Source organism: Oncorhynchus tshawytscha, linkage group LG16 (genome assembly GCF_018296145.1).
Source record: "Oncorhynchus tshawytscha isolate Ot180627B linkage group LG16, Otsh_v2.0, whole genome shotgun sequence".
Taxonomy (NCBI): Eukaryota; Metazoa; Chordata; class Actinopteri; order Salmoniformes; family Salmonidae; genus Oncorhynchus; species Oncorhynchus tshawytscha.
This window is the reverse complement of record NC_056444.1, coordinates 46,845,325-46,860,319: the sequence shown is the minus strand read 5'-3', so window position 1 is coordinate 46,860,319 and position 14,995 is coordinate 46,845,325. Positions and strand designations below refer to the sequence as shown.

General features: G+C 39.9%; 1 protein-coding gene across 1 annotated transcript in view; it reads right to left on the bottom strand.

The window, feature by feature from the left end:
- The window catches only part of nup210 (nucleoporin 210), a 59,837-nt gene extending 53,255 nt beyond the window's left edge, over nucleotides 1-6,582 (bottom strand). The window contains exons 1-2 of the mRNA XM_024375130.2: nucleotides 5,938-6,582; nucleotides 4,821-4,960 (exon numbers count right to left, since the gene is read on the bottom strand). Of these exons, the coding sequence (XP_024230898.1) occupies nucleotides 4,821-4,960; nucleotides 5,938-6,104 (307 nt within the window). The 5' untranslated portion in view covers nucleotides 6,105-6,582. The remainder of the gene's footprint in view (nucleotides 1-4,820; nucleotides 4,961-5,937) is intronic.
- Between the last annotated feature and the right edge of the window lie 8,413 nt (nucleotides 6,583-14,995).

Genomic DNA, 14,995 nt, shown 5'->3' with positions numbered 1-14,995 from the left:
CAACGTTCTGCAGCGATATGCCATCCCATCTGGTTTACGCTGAGTGGGACTATCATTTGTTTTTCAACAGGACAATAACCCAAACCACACCTCCACGCTGTGTAAGGGCTATTTGAGCAAGGAGAGCGATGGGGTCCTACATCAGAAGCCCCTGGCGTTCACAATCACTTGACCTCAACCCAATTGAGATGGTTTGGGATGAGTTGGACAGCAGAGTGAAGAGAAAGCAGCCAACAAGTGCTCAGCATATGTGGGAACTCCTTCAAGACTGTTGGAAAAGCATTCCTCATGAAGCTAGTTGAGATAATGCAAAGAGTGCACAAAGCTTTCATCAAGGCAAGGGTTGCTATTTGAAGAATCTAACATGTATTTAGATTTGTTTATCACTTATTTTGGTTACTACATGATTCCATGTGTTATTTCATAGTTTAAGTCTTCATTATTATTCTACAATGTACAAAATAGTCCAAATAAAGAAAAACCCTTGAATGAGTAGGTGTCCAAACTTTTGACTGGTACTGTAGTTCATAGGGCCGATTTAAGCAATACACTGAGTAGATTATCTGGCGATGGCCTATAGGCTAAATCACCTCAACATCCATGGACTGAAGTATAACAAGTCCTTACCTTGAACCAAGTTTCCATACAACCTTTTCATACAAGTAAAGCACATGTCGGATACAAAATGTCAAGACAGACCTAATGGAAACAGCAAATTTGTCGGTAAACTTTCCAAATGTTAACAACAACAAAAAATATGCTAGACATGGTGGGATCTTTTCATCTGTGTAAAAGGAATTATGCGAGAAATGGCAGTTGAAATGCTTTCGTGCTAAAATATTGATATAATAACCATTATATCGAAGTAAACGAGTCACATGATGACACGTGTGCTCTTCCCCCTATGACAAGGGAATTGATGCAGTTTATTAGATTACAGATTGAATAAATAATGATGTACTTCACAAGGTGGTGAAAGTTCAAGGTGATGAGCTTGATGCTTCTTTCCAATAAATATCGAGGGTGTTATTCTGGTGACATGATGATCGATGCTTGGCTGCCATTTGACACAGTTTTATAATCTCGCTCTTTTGTCCATAATCATTTCATCATGTAGGCTATACCCGCACTGTATCTGTGAGCAGTTGGCTTGAGCGCACATGCCAATACCAGAGAGGACACATTCGCTATATAACGCAAACCGTCGGTCGAGTTGAAAATGCGATGAAAACCCATTTAACCTTTTCATACACGAGTTCCAGATATCTCTATTCTATTTTTTTTCTCCCAAATTTTGTGGTTTCCAATTGGTAGTTACAGTCTTGTCTCATCGCTGCAACTCCCGTACGGACTCGGGAGAGGCGAAGGTCGAGAGCCGTGCGTCCTCTGAAACACAACCTAACCAAGCTGCAATGCTTCTTGACCCAATGCCCTTTCTTGAAACGCCCTACACCTGGTGACCGTGACAGTGTGCACTGCGCCCGGCCCGCCACAAGAGTTGCTAGTGAGCAATGGGACAAGGACATTCCTGTCGACCAAGCCTTCCTCTAACCCGGACGATGCTGGGCCAATTGTGCGCCGCTCCAAGGGTCCCCTGGTCGTAGCTGGCTACAACAGAGCTTGGACTCTAACCCAGAATCTCTAGTGGCACAGCTAGCACTGTGATGCAGTGCCTTAGACTACTGTGCCACATGGTAGGCCAAGTTCCAAATATCTCTAACGGTCGCCCCAGCGTGAGTTGTTTTATGCACACAATGTCAGAATGCACTTACTGCTCCAAAATGTGATTATTATGCAACAGAACAGTTAACACGAGCTGCCTGCTAATTATCTATAGGTTATATTTGAACTTGTCAATTTAAAATTGTTGTAATTAAGTTGTATTTTCTAACAGTTTGAATTGAGGTGTGTTCCACCTCCTCATTAATTCACATAGAAGTAGCCCATTTTAGCGTTACGGACAATTTATGTTTGAGGCTTTACTGGGCCTGACAAACTTCTCTCTTCACGCACTTCACTAATGTTTGCGCAGATCAAGTATGCAGATATTTGAGCAGTCTTGCGCAAATTTGAACATTTTCTGGCTGGCGCTAACATTGCCTTCCTTGTTGTTTTCCTTACAAATAATAACTTTGGACATGTGTGAGTTCCAATCAAAGTAAGTTCCTTATTTTCTGCATATTGTGTTGTCGTTTCTACTGTAGGTGCATACAGTCTGCACGTAAGTATGGCGCATAATGTATTTACAGTTTTATTCTCATTTTCAAGTTCTGGTGACAAAATGCATTCCGATTATTGCATAGATTGTAATGTACACCTATGATGTGTGTAAAATACTTCTTTGAAGGTTGTACTGATAATAATGAGCTAATGCTAAGTTATTTGTTTGTTGACATTATACAATGCATTCTGTCAGACCAAAGATGTTATAATGAGGTGAAGGAATGGTTCTCATCTTTCGGGTAAACTTCCGGAAGTGAATGAAGGGAAGTGATAATCGTAGACGACACACCCTCTTCAACATGCATACTATAAAACAGACAACTCATCTTGTCTCCTCTTACTATCTTTGGTTGATGCGGGAAAAAAACATGCCGGCATGCATAAACTACCCCTCCTTGGATTACTTTCGATTTCTAGAAAGTGTGTAACTAAATTATTTCGATCAATGGTGAGCTCACTCGTGATGTGATTAATTATAAAGAGTAATTGATATTAGCTAATTAATATTGTAGTTTCTGTCAGAGTTATACAAATATGACCGCTTGTGTTACATCAATCTTTCCTCAGTTAGCTCTAGAACAAATGTAGCCTACATTTTCCAGTTTGGATGATTGTGTTATGCTGTAGCTACTTCTGTGAATGTTTGAACATTGCATCCAAAAATAAACTGTTTGTGAAAAAAAATGGAAAAAAAGTGTGGCCAGCTCAAATGTGGATTGTTGAGTAAATCGAACCTGGATGTTCTAAATAAGCGTTCTAATTAGAGGTTGACCGATTATGATTTTTCAACGCCGATACCGATTAATCGGCCGATTCTTCGTATTTGTAATAATGACAATTACAACAATACTGAATGAAAACTTATTAACTTAATATAATACATAAATAAAATCTATTTAGTCTCAAATAAATAATGAAACATGTTCAATATGGTTTAAATAATGCAAAAACAGTGTTGGAGAAGGAAGTAAAAGTGCAATATGTGCCATGTAAAAAAAGCGTAACGTTTAATTTCCTTGCTCAGAACATGAGAACATATAAAGCTGATGGTTCAATATCCCCAGTTCTTCAATATTCCCAGTTAAAAAGTTTTAGGGTGTAGTTATTATAGGAATTATGACACGTCAACTATTTCTCTCTATACTATTTGTATTTCATATACCTTTGACTATTGGATGTTCTTATAGGCACTTTAGTATTGCCAGGCTAATCTTGGGAGTTGATAGGCTTGAAGTCAAACAGCGCTGTGCTTCAAGCATTGCTAAGAGCTGCTGGCATAACGCAGTAAACTGCTGTTTGAATGAATGCTTACGAGCCTGCTGCTGCCTACCACCGCTCAGTCAGACTGCTCTATCAAATCATAGACTTAATTATAATATAATAAACACAGAAATACAAGCCTTTGGTCATTAATATAGTCAAATCCGGACACTATCATGAAATAAGGAACCGTTCCATATTTTATCGAACGGGTGGCAACCCTAAGTCTAAATATTGCTGTTACATTGCACACCCTTCAATGTTATGTCATAATTGGCTAATTAATTAGTCTTCACACAGTTCGCAACGAGCCAGGCGGCCCAAACTGTTGCATATACCCCGACTATGTTTGCACTGAACGCAAGAGAAGTGACCATTTCCCTAGTTAATATTGTTTGCTAATATTAATTTATTTTAACTAAATATTCAGCTTTAAAAAATATATATTTGTGTGTATTGATTTTAAGAAAGGCATTTACGTTAATTGTTAGGTACATTTGTGAAACGTTTGTGCTTTATTCGCTTATCTGCTTTTTTTGCGAACGTGCTTTTGTTAAATCATCACCCGTTTGGCGAAGTTGAAGTAGGCTGTGATTCGATGATAAATTAACAGGCACCACATTGATTATATTCAACGCAGGACAAGCTAGTTAACCTAGTAACATGTGTATTTAACTACTGATTGTGAAGATTGATTTTTTTTAATAAGATAAGTTTAATGCTAGCTAGCAACTTACCTTGGCTCCTTGCAGCCACAAGGTTCTTTTGACGCTGCACTCGCGTAACAGGTGGTCAAGCCTGCCACGCAGTTTCCTCGTGGATTGCAATGTAATCGGCATCCAAAAAGGCAAATTACTGATTGGTATGAAAACTTGAAATCGGCCATGCCGATTATTCTGTTGACCTCTAGTTCCAATCACACCAGTTTGAGCGTATTCTGCGTAGAATGATCACACCCCATCGTTGATACGTGTGAAAAGGTTAACTAGTAAAAAAAAAAAATGTTTTTTGGGAATTTAACCGCAAACTCGTTTTTATGTGCACTATGTCATCAAGCACAGACTTATCTGCAACAAGTCAGAGAATATTCACATGAAAATCTGTCACCAATTGGATGGAAACACATCTATGGAGAGACTCAAGAATAGCTTATGTGAGAATATGCTATTTCAATACTACTCTCATGAACTTCCGGATTAGCAGGTAGGCCCATTTCACCTGTTCACGTTAGTCTCGTATTATGCTGGATGAGAAGGCCCTCCATGGCTGTTTGACCAAAAGCTTAGCCACAATAAAGACACCTCTCTCTCTCTTCATCCAACAGGTACTGTACTCACCGACATCCTCAGCCAGTATGATGCTGGTGAGTCTGGAAGGCTGGGTGGAGCGGGCCTGGAGGACGGCTTTCTGGGAACACAGTCTGCTGACGTCAACTTCCACAGCCTCGATGCTGGCCACCTCTGGTCTGGTGGAAGACCTGGAGGTACGAAAGGTATTCAGACACTCTCTGGGGACAATTTAAGTTTATAGATAAATAACCTCCTATTTATTAAAAACGGAAGTGTTTTGCTTTCATCCGGGTGCTATTCAGCATAACCTGATGAATATAAAATCGGTCTCATAACTCACATTTTGCCTAATCTCGGTTAACACAGAACTGAAGTCTTGCGTAAATGGTCAGATGCTCGATTACGTTTTGGGTCCATAAGTGTTAGGAATAGAGATTGATTGAGCAAGGATCCGAATACAGGCAAATCTGTGCCAAATGTCACATTTTGTTACTGAATTCAAAAGATGCTAATGCCAAATCATTATTTGTCCAAAGCACCGGAACTAATGCTACTCCTTATCTCACATTTCCCAATGTATGACGACAGATCTACGGTACCATTTGTTTACGTAGTCGGTCTACGAGAGATTATATTTTGCCCAAGGATATGTTGGGAGCTGTTATCTATCAAATTAAAGGTTTTGACAGGAAATGTCTGATTGATGAGGCACAGGATCTAAAATGAAAAGCATAAAGTTTATTTCATTTTGCACCGTCTCTATGCACACTCACACTCCAACACACTTAACGTGCACACACATGTATACTGACTCTACACACACAATCTACATTTATTATGCTGCTGCTACTCTTTTTATCATACACTGGACAGTTTATGGGGGCATATGACAGGGCCTGGGCTCATATCCATGTGCATGATCACCGGTACTTTCCAGACAGGGTCATGCCTGTTAGATAATACCCAAGCCAAAACTATTTCTTCCATAAAGATATTAACTTTCTATCAACTAAAAGCATTATTCTGATGTAATATTTAGTTATATGCCACAGTGCATAGTAATGACCTAGTATGTAAGATGATACATGCGTGGACCATGCAACACGTTTCCATGGCGGGTAATATTCTAGGAAAAGTACCCATCTTTTGAAAGATATTCACTTACCATCTGTAACAGCCTTCAGTTGCCTCCAGTGTGAAGTTTATTCTAGTGTTTCGGGCAAGTGGTAATAAAACTTTGGGGATATTCAACTTTGAGGCACACGTGGTGTGAATTGAACTTGATATCAATAACAAAAACACTGACAGTGAGCTCAACACAAAAACCGCCATTTCTGACAGCCAGATAGATAGAATATACTATAATAAAAAAAATATTTTAAAAAAAAAAACAATTCAAATTGTTAGAGGTTATGCCTAATACAGTTCAATAATTGTATCATTCTTTGATATTCAATTAACATTTCCGACAGTGAGTGATCACCAAGCGGTACGCGTTAGATTAAACTAACATTGCTACTGTAACCATGCATTTCAGCAAATATTCGAACCATTGATATGCTACTTAGTTTCAATTCCTTACACTAACCGTGCGCCGCGACAGCATGACTATGATCATTTCGCTTCTTCCCCTAAATGTACACGTTCAATTCAAGTTACCTACAAAGCTTAGATAAAATACACAGTAGACTTTCCCCTAACGTCTAAAGGAACGATTCAATTAATTCACACCAAAAATATCATTCACATGACATGCAGAAATACCCGCCATTACAAATAATTGGAGCTGCAGCGTGCATGCTGGGAGTCAGTTGACGTCATTTACAAAGTCGAAATGTGAGTCTATGATGACGCTTTATCTTAAAGATGCAGAGTTCCGCTTTTTGCCGGGGCCATTTATGCCTAAATATTTTCATGTACATGAGGACCTCTGCTTTATCTCACCAGCATTCCAGCAACATACAGTAGTCAGCCTATGTCTTAGCACCACTCACATACTAACAACCTACTATTCAGTCACATATTGTGAAAGACAACTCAGTCAGTGCATTTGATCATGAGGTGAATTATGCATGCTCCTTATAACAGGGACAAATATGTCCAGGTGTGATCGGGACAGGTTACTATATCCCTTGTATAGCCTATCTCAAGATATGAAACTCCTGGTAGTCTGATACATAGAGTCCTACTGATAAAAGCAATTATAGTGTGGTTTCAAAACACTGATTGTAATGTCTGTGTTTCTCTGGGGAGAGGAAACGCTGCCTTGGTCTCTGCTTTGACCCTAGACTGATGAGGATCACTGTATAGCATTAGTTAGTGAGTACTGCACCATTCCTCAATGTGATTGTTGTTCAGGAGGTCAGCAGGTCTAAACAACTCTCAGCAACACCAATTCTTCCTTTAACTTCCAGCCGCTCTGTCTGAAAGAGACTACATGACCCACTGACACTGCCCCCGGTGAGAGGGGAATAAATCAGCTCAGGACAACACACACACCGGGAACTTTAATTAAACACACTGAGGAAGATGAGTATGGGATGTACATGGGGATGAAAAGTGACAAACGTAGTGGAATGGTAGTGTAGAAGGAAATTAAAGGCAATGACGATACAATATTACAAGAGCAGTAATAACAGTTACACATTATGTATCTATTTTTACTTTTATTATTATGTGTTTTACTTTTCTGTTATTTCTCTCTGCATTGTTTGGAAGGGTCCCAAACGTAAGCATTTCACTGTTAGTCCACAGCTGTTGTTTACGAAGCATGTGACAAATACAATTAGATTTAGATTTTTTAAATGTTTGGCCCCAACCATTTACAAGTAGAGGAGTTGAGTAAATCAGCTGGGAGCATGTACTTCGGGATCAAACACAGAGCTTTTAGTGCTGCCGGGTTTAAAGCAAGCCGCTGCTCTGTCAGATGTATGGCATAGTATTTTTAAGGTGCACTGAGCACTGTAAAAGTAGATCTTCTTATCCTCAACTGAAAGAATGTGGCCAGTGTGGGCAGTCCATATCGGTTGAAGGCAGCCCTCACTTGAAAAAAGCCCGTCTTTTCCCAACAAATATGCATACATTGGCCCAATGTGGGCTAAAATACATTGGGTCGATGTGCCGTTGCTATTTAATAGGAATGGGAATGTATTTATTTATGCCAATTTTTATTCAACACATAAATTGCATTTTTTTCAAGCCCTTAAAGGTATTTAGGGAATGTGATACATTGTATCAGAAATACAACCAAGTTGTTCCTATCATACACAAGAGAAACTGTTGAGTGTCTTATATGTCACATGTACTTGTGTCTTTTTAAAGGCTTCATTGTATTGGGCTGGCTGTGGCTAGCGAGGGCCAGAATACTGAATGGGCACACAATGGGTGGGGGTGATTAATTGCAGGAAATTCACTTTAAAACTGCAACATTTTCTCATAGCCTCATTACAAAATGTGTAGAATAGCAATAAAAACGACTATGTTTTTCAACACAAACTGTCGGGGTCCCACATGTGGTAGTCCTACCCTAAGGCTAGCCTATGTTGGGCTGGTGTGGGCTAGCCTGTGTTGGGCTGGTGTGGGCTAGCCCATATTGGGCTGGTGTAAGCTAGCCTTTGTTGGGCTTTTATGGGCTTGGTGTAGGCATGTCGGTATTCGGGGGGCTTCCTTGCCCACCGAATACCCACATGGGGCCAATTGGGTCATGTTTGCTAGGGTCTTGTCACTTTGTACAATCACTGAGCTATCTTAATCAGCTTTTGGCTCTGCATAGTAATTGTTATATTTATTTCACTAGGAAAGTCAGTTAATTAAGAACAAATTCTTACTTACAATGATGTCCTACCCTGGCCAAACCTGGATGATGCTGAGCCAATTGTGCACCGCCCTATGGGACTCCCAATAACGGCCGAATGTGATGCAGCCTATGATAAAGGTATAACAAAAAGTATAATTATTTTCTGTTCATTACTGGGGAAAGGTCAAGCAAAAGATTCAAGTCATAAAGTAAGTACCTTGTGCATGATATTATCACTAACTTTGCCATCTATATTTTTTACCAGGTGATTCATATAACTGCATGCAGTGCACCCCTTTCCAACCCTGGGTGTCACTAGCTAGATTTTCATCCAATTGGTGACAGATTTTCACGCGAATATTCTAAAATCACGCGAATATTCTAAATGCGCATTTCCCCACCAGTGGTGTTTCCGCCAAACGAACATGTTGCAGATAAAATTCATTGCGTGATGAGGTATGCACACACAATGTACTGTTTCGCTTACATTTTCATCTAATGTAATGTTCATCTAATCTAATGTTCAATGTTTTCCTATCGCATTTTCTACTCTACCGATTATTTTGACACACAAACTGCTGCATTAAATAGCAAATGTGCCTTGCTCTGCTCTTGGCACTTGCGCTCTAGCCAACAGCTCACAGATACAGTGCAGGTAGGCTCTGCGGGTAGCGGGTAGGCTAGTCTATATGATGAGATTTGGATAAGAGCGGGAATGTTTGTATTCAGACAGTCATCGTCATCATGTCACCAGAATAAGACCCTCGACTTTTATTGGAAAGGAGCATCAATCTCATACCATACACATTCACCACCCTGTGAAGTTCATCATCATTTATTTAATCTGTAGTCTAATAATCTGTATTGTTTCTTGAGTCGTAATGGGATGACCAAACAATGTCATCGCGTGACTCCAAGTTTACTTCGATATGATGGTTATTATATCAATATTTGCACATAAATGCCGTCATTACTCATTTCATTTTTACCGAAAAAAAGATCCCGACCAATTTATCTGTAGGAATTAATAAAATTGTAAATTGTTTCCATCACAGATGTCTTGATTTAAAAAATATATGGTATGCCTTTACGCACATGGATGGAAACGTGGTTTATGACAGCTGTTTTAATTGTGTTATTCAGAGCCTTCAAATGTGCAGGAATGGGTCATTCAGCACTCTTTGGGAGTTCTATGTTTATGTTCAAATAGGCGTATAGAGATAGATATACCTTCAAATTATATACTATTTGGTCTGAAATTGGGTGTTTTTGAAACATTGTTGTTCTTCTATTCCATTCTAGTCTATTCTATTCTACACTGAGAACATTAAGGACACCATAGCTGTGTTCGAATACCCATACTAACATACTGTATACCACATACTTAATGAGTATATACTACATACTATATACTATTAGTTCATTTTAGTATACTGTAAACAAATGGGATACTTTCAGTTGAGCATACTAGCTCTTTGCCTGTCTACCGGAAGTTGATGCTGTTGCTATTTCAACCTCTTGCTAGCAAGTTAGCATAACAAATTACTAGTTAGACATTTTACGACTTCAGTTGTGTTCTTAAATTCAATCTGGAGGGCCAGAGTTCGTAAATTCAGAGCATTTTCAAATTGTCCTCGGGCCAAGGAGTAAGTTTGATTTGAGAGTTCTGACCTTACAATGGCAGTCAAGCACCCAAGCTAATGTTGGCTAGCTTGTTAGCTACATCCAGACACAAATGAGACCACTGACCATTTACTCGCCCTAGCAGAGCTGGTTAGACAGTTTTCATGTTATCCAGAGTGGTGACTGTAACTGTGCTGCTGGCAACAGCCATATTCAACAGGTGTTGAGCGCTTGTAAATTCAATATTCTGTGCTCTGGTATACTCAGACAAGAGTGCTCTGAAATTGGAGTAGATAGCCAGAGCGAATTTAAAAAAGCACCCAAATGTCCATTGAGAACGCACAACTATACCATTTAGCTAAGCTAAGAATGACGGGAATAATCAAGTCAATAAACGTTGGGCAGTTAGCTAGACACCCTATTGTTAATATACTGGCAAGTTTGATGTATAAGTAGGCAACTAATGTGTAGCTAGCTAACATACCGGTACATACTGCTGTAATGATATGCTATGTGGTTCGTAAAGACAGCGCAGCTAACGAATTGTCAGCCAACATAACTTGTAAGGTAACTTATTTGAAAAGTCATTACTTTATTACATGTTCTTAATATTTGTCATAATTAGTTAAAGCAATGAATTTGTATCTGCTGTCTTGGTACTTCGGCTGCATATTTTCCACCATTTTCTTCATATCTGAAAATGATGTGAAGCCACGCGCATTTCCTGAAGAATTGCATTATGGGACCTAAAGTACGGAAATAGGGTCCTCTGCGTGTATACTTCGTATTGTGGCGAATTTAGTACTACATCTGGGAACTTTTGGCATACTAACTGGGGCGGCAGGTAGCTTAGTGGTTAGAGCGTTGGGCTAGTTCAGGTCCCCAAGCTGACAAGGTAAAAAGCTCCTGAACAAGACAATTAACCCACTGTTCCTAGGCTGTCATTGTAAATAAGAATTTGTTCTTAACTGACTTGCCTAGTTAAAAAGAAACAAACTATGACCAATAAGCATACTATATACTCAATTCATGTCACAAATAGTATGATTAGTATGAGTATTTGAACATGTCTCTTTCCATGACATAGACTTATCAGGTGAACACTACACTACATGACCAAAAGAATGACCATTCCAAAATCATGGGCATTAATATGGAGTTGGTCCCCCCTGTGCTGCTATAACAGTCTCCACTCTTCTGGGAAGGCTATCCACTAGATGTTGGAGCATTGCTTCCATTCAGCCACAAGAGCATTAGTGAAGTCTGGCACTGATGTTGGGCGATTAGGCCGGTTTCGCAGGCCAGTCAGGTTCTTCCACACCGATCTTGACAAAGCATTTCTGTATGGACCTTGCTTTGTGCACAGGGGCTTTGTTATGCTGAACCAGGAGAGGGCCTTCCCCAAACTGTTGCCACAAAGTTAGAAGCACAGAATCGTGTAGAATGTCATTGTATGCTGTAGCATTAAGATTTCCCTTCACTGGAACAAAGGGACCTAGCCTGAACCATGAAAAACAGCCCCAGACCATTATTCCTCCTCCACCAAACTTTACAGTTGGCGCTATGCATTGGGGCAGGTAGTGTTCTCCTGGCATCATCCAACCCAGATTCGTCCGTCGGACTGCCAGATGGTGAAGCGGGAGTCATCACTCCAGAGAACGCGTTGCCATGGCAGGGTCCCGTTCTGTGAGCTTGTGTGGCTTACCACTTCATGGCTGAGCCGTTGTTGCTCCTAGACGTTTCCACTTCACAATAACAGCACATACAGTTGACCAGGGAAGCTCTAGCAGGGCAGAAATTTGATAAACTGACTTGTTGGGAAGGTGGCATCCTATGACGGTGCCACGTTGAAAGTCACTGAGAACTTCAGTAAGGCCATTCAACTGCCAATGTTTGTTTATGGAGATCGCATGGCTCTGAGTTCAATTTTATACAACTGTCAGCAACAGGTATGGCTGAAATAGCCAAATACACTCATTTGAAGGGGTGTCCAAATACTTTTGTGTATACTGTATAGGGTATGGTCCCTTGTTGCTGTCACTTGTTAAATCCACTTCAATCAGTGAATCAAATCAAAGTTTATTTGTCGCGAATACAACAGTGAAATGCTTACTTACAGACTCTAACCAATAGTGCAAAAAAGGTGTTAGGTGAACAATAGGTAAGTAAAGAAATAAAACAACAGTAAAAAGACAGGCTATATACAGTAGCGAGGCTACATACAGACACCGGTTAGACAGGCTGATTGAGGTAGTATGTACATGTAGATATGGTTAAAGTGACTATGCATATATGATGAACAGAGAGTAGCAGTAGCGTAAAGAGGGGTTGGCGGTTGGTGGGTGGCGGGACACAATGCAGATAGCCCGGTTAGCCAATGTGCGGGGGCTCTGGTTGGTCGGCCCAATTGAGGTAGTATGTACATTAATGTATAGTTAAAGTGACTATGCATATATGATAAACAGAGCGTAGCAGCAGCGTAAAAAGAGGGGTTGGGGTGGCACACAATGCAAAGAGTGACCACATTTACACGCGCACAGTATTCTGGATAGTCAAGCTTATATCCCGCCTGTCTTATTCGGGATAAGCTGTTTACATGCACCTTTGATATCCTGCTCACGAGTATCCTTGTGTCCGTGAATAAACATAATATTTCTGATTTAAGATCATATGGGCTAAATTGAATAGTAACTGAAATATGGACACTGACTGTAGGCCTATAACCTCTCACATGTAGCGTAATATAATATTAAATCCTGCAGAATTATGCATTTCTTGCAGTAAATTGATAGAAAAATGTTCATTTTGTCTCAAAAACAGGACTGAGAAATACGAATGTGAATGTGCCTGTAATGTGTTGTCATTGACACTGTTATGCAAACAGAGGGAATTTAAACCTAGTAAAATATGCACCCAAGACCAACTGTCTTATCAGAAATGTTTTACATCATTTTCTCAGCTTTTCATTTCCCTAAAACCGGCCAAACTGATAACATTTTGCCATTTTACAGAGGACTACCAATATTACCACTGTTTTAGAGTTATTGCGTTTTCTACAGACAGCTTTACCAATGTTAACTATATTACTAATGCATTCATTTTATAGATGTAAGATATTATTCTGGTGAGCACTATACTATATTTAGTCTCATAGGGCAACAAGTTATGATGAAAGAGAAGCTGCATGTATCCAACTACAGTTGACAAATAAATGACCTACCAAATGTTGGAAATTATAAGCAGAAAATTGTCTAAATTAGGGGTGAAAGTAGCCAGTAGGCTATACGGTCCAGTATCAGCAACATAAATTATTATGGTGGATGGAACTGAGCAGGTAGCCTACTTTTTCAAAGTGATTTGTTTAACAATCAGACGAAAACATAATCACACAACATGATATTGGAAACTGAGCCAACGCAAACCGCTAAAATCAACAGCAAACAGGATCAGATGTTTACATGCCACAGCTGTCTAAGATCAGCATATGCCAGGCATATTATCCAGGTTTCTCATAACCCGGGATACATGCAAAAACAGAATACTTGAGTATCCCGAATACTAGCGTGATATTAGTGCGCTTGTAAATGTGGTCAGTGTAGATGAAGGGGAGGAGACAGGTTAAAGAAGGATTTTTAAGCCTTGTGCCAATTGAGACATTAATTATGTATGTGTGCCATTCAGAGGGTGAATGGGCAAGACAAGAGATTGAAGTGCCTTTGAACGGGGTATGGTAGTAGGTGCCAGGCACAACGGTTTGTGTCAATAACTGCAATGCTGCTGGGTTTTTCACACTCAACAGTTTCCTGTGTGTATCAAAAATGGTCCAAGGACATCAAAACAACTTGACACAACTGTGGGAAACATTAGAGTCAACATGGGCCAGCGTCCCTGTGGAACGCCTTCGACAGAGTCCATGCCCTGACGAGTTGAGGCTGTTCTGAGGGCAAAAGCAGCAGGTGGTGGGGGAAGGTGTTCTTAATATTTTCTACACTGAGTATACCAAACATTAGGAACACCTTCCTAATATTGAGTTGTACCCCTCGCCCCCTTTTGCCCTCAGAACAGCCTCAATTCGTCGGGGCATGGACTGCATTTCGCAGTGATGCTGGCTCATGTTGACTCCAATGCTTCCCCCAGTTGTGTTAAATTGGCTGGATGTCCTTTGGGTGGTTGACCATTCTTGACACACACTTGAAACTGTTGAGCATGAAAAACCCTACCGCGTTGCAGGTCTTGATACAAACCGGTGTGCCTGGCAGCTACATACCCTGTTCAAAGGCACTCTCATATTTTGTCTTGCCCAATCACCCTCTGAATGGCACACATACTGTACACAATCCATGTCTCAGTTGTCTCAAGACTTTAAAAAAAAGTTATTTAACCTGTCTCTTTCCTTTTATATACACAGATTGAAGTGGATTTCACAATGACATCAATAAGGGATCATAGCTTCACCTGGATTCACCTGGTCAGTCTATGTCATGGAAAGAACAAGTGTTCTTAATCTGTATATCAGTGTATATCTCTAATAGAGACAGTTCATTTGCACCCCCTAAGAGAGAAAATGCACATTTTCAGAAAAAAAAACAGATTTACTAATCACGGGCAACATTCATCTGTATGGTAACAATAATTATGGATTTGCTAACTTATTTCTATTTTACTTGGGGGTCATAATTAAGAGATCAAATTGTTTATGCAAATCTGGCCAAGGGCTATACGTTGGAGAGGCAGGAGATTAGCAATGCTAGGGATAAAAACAAGATTAATACAGACATCAGACAGAGAATATGCATAAAGTAAA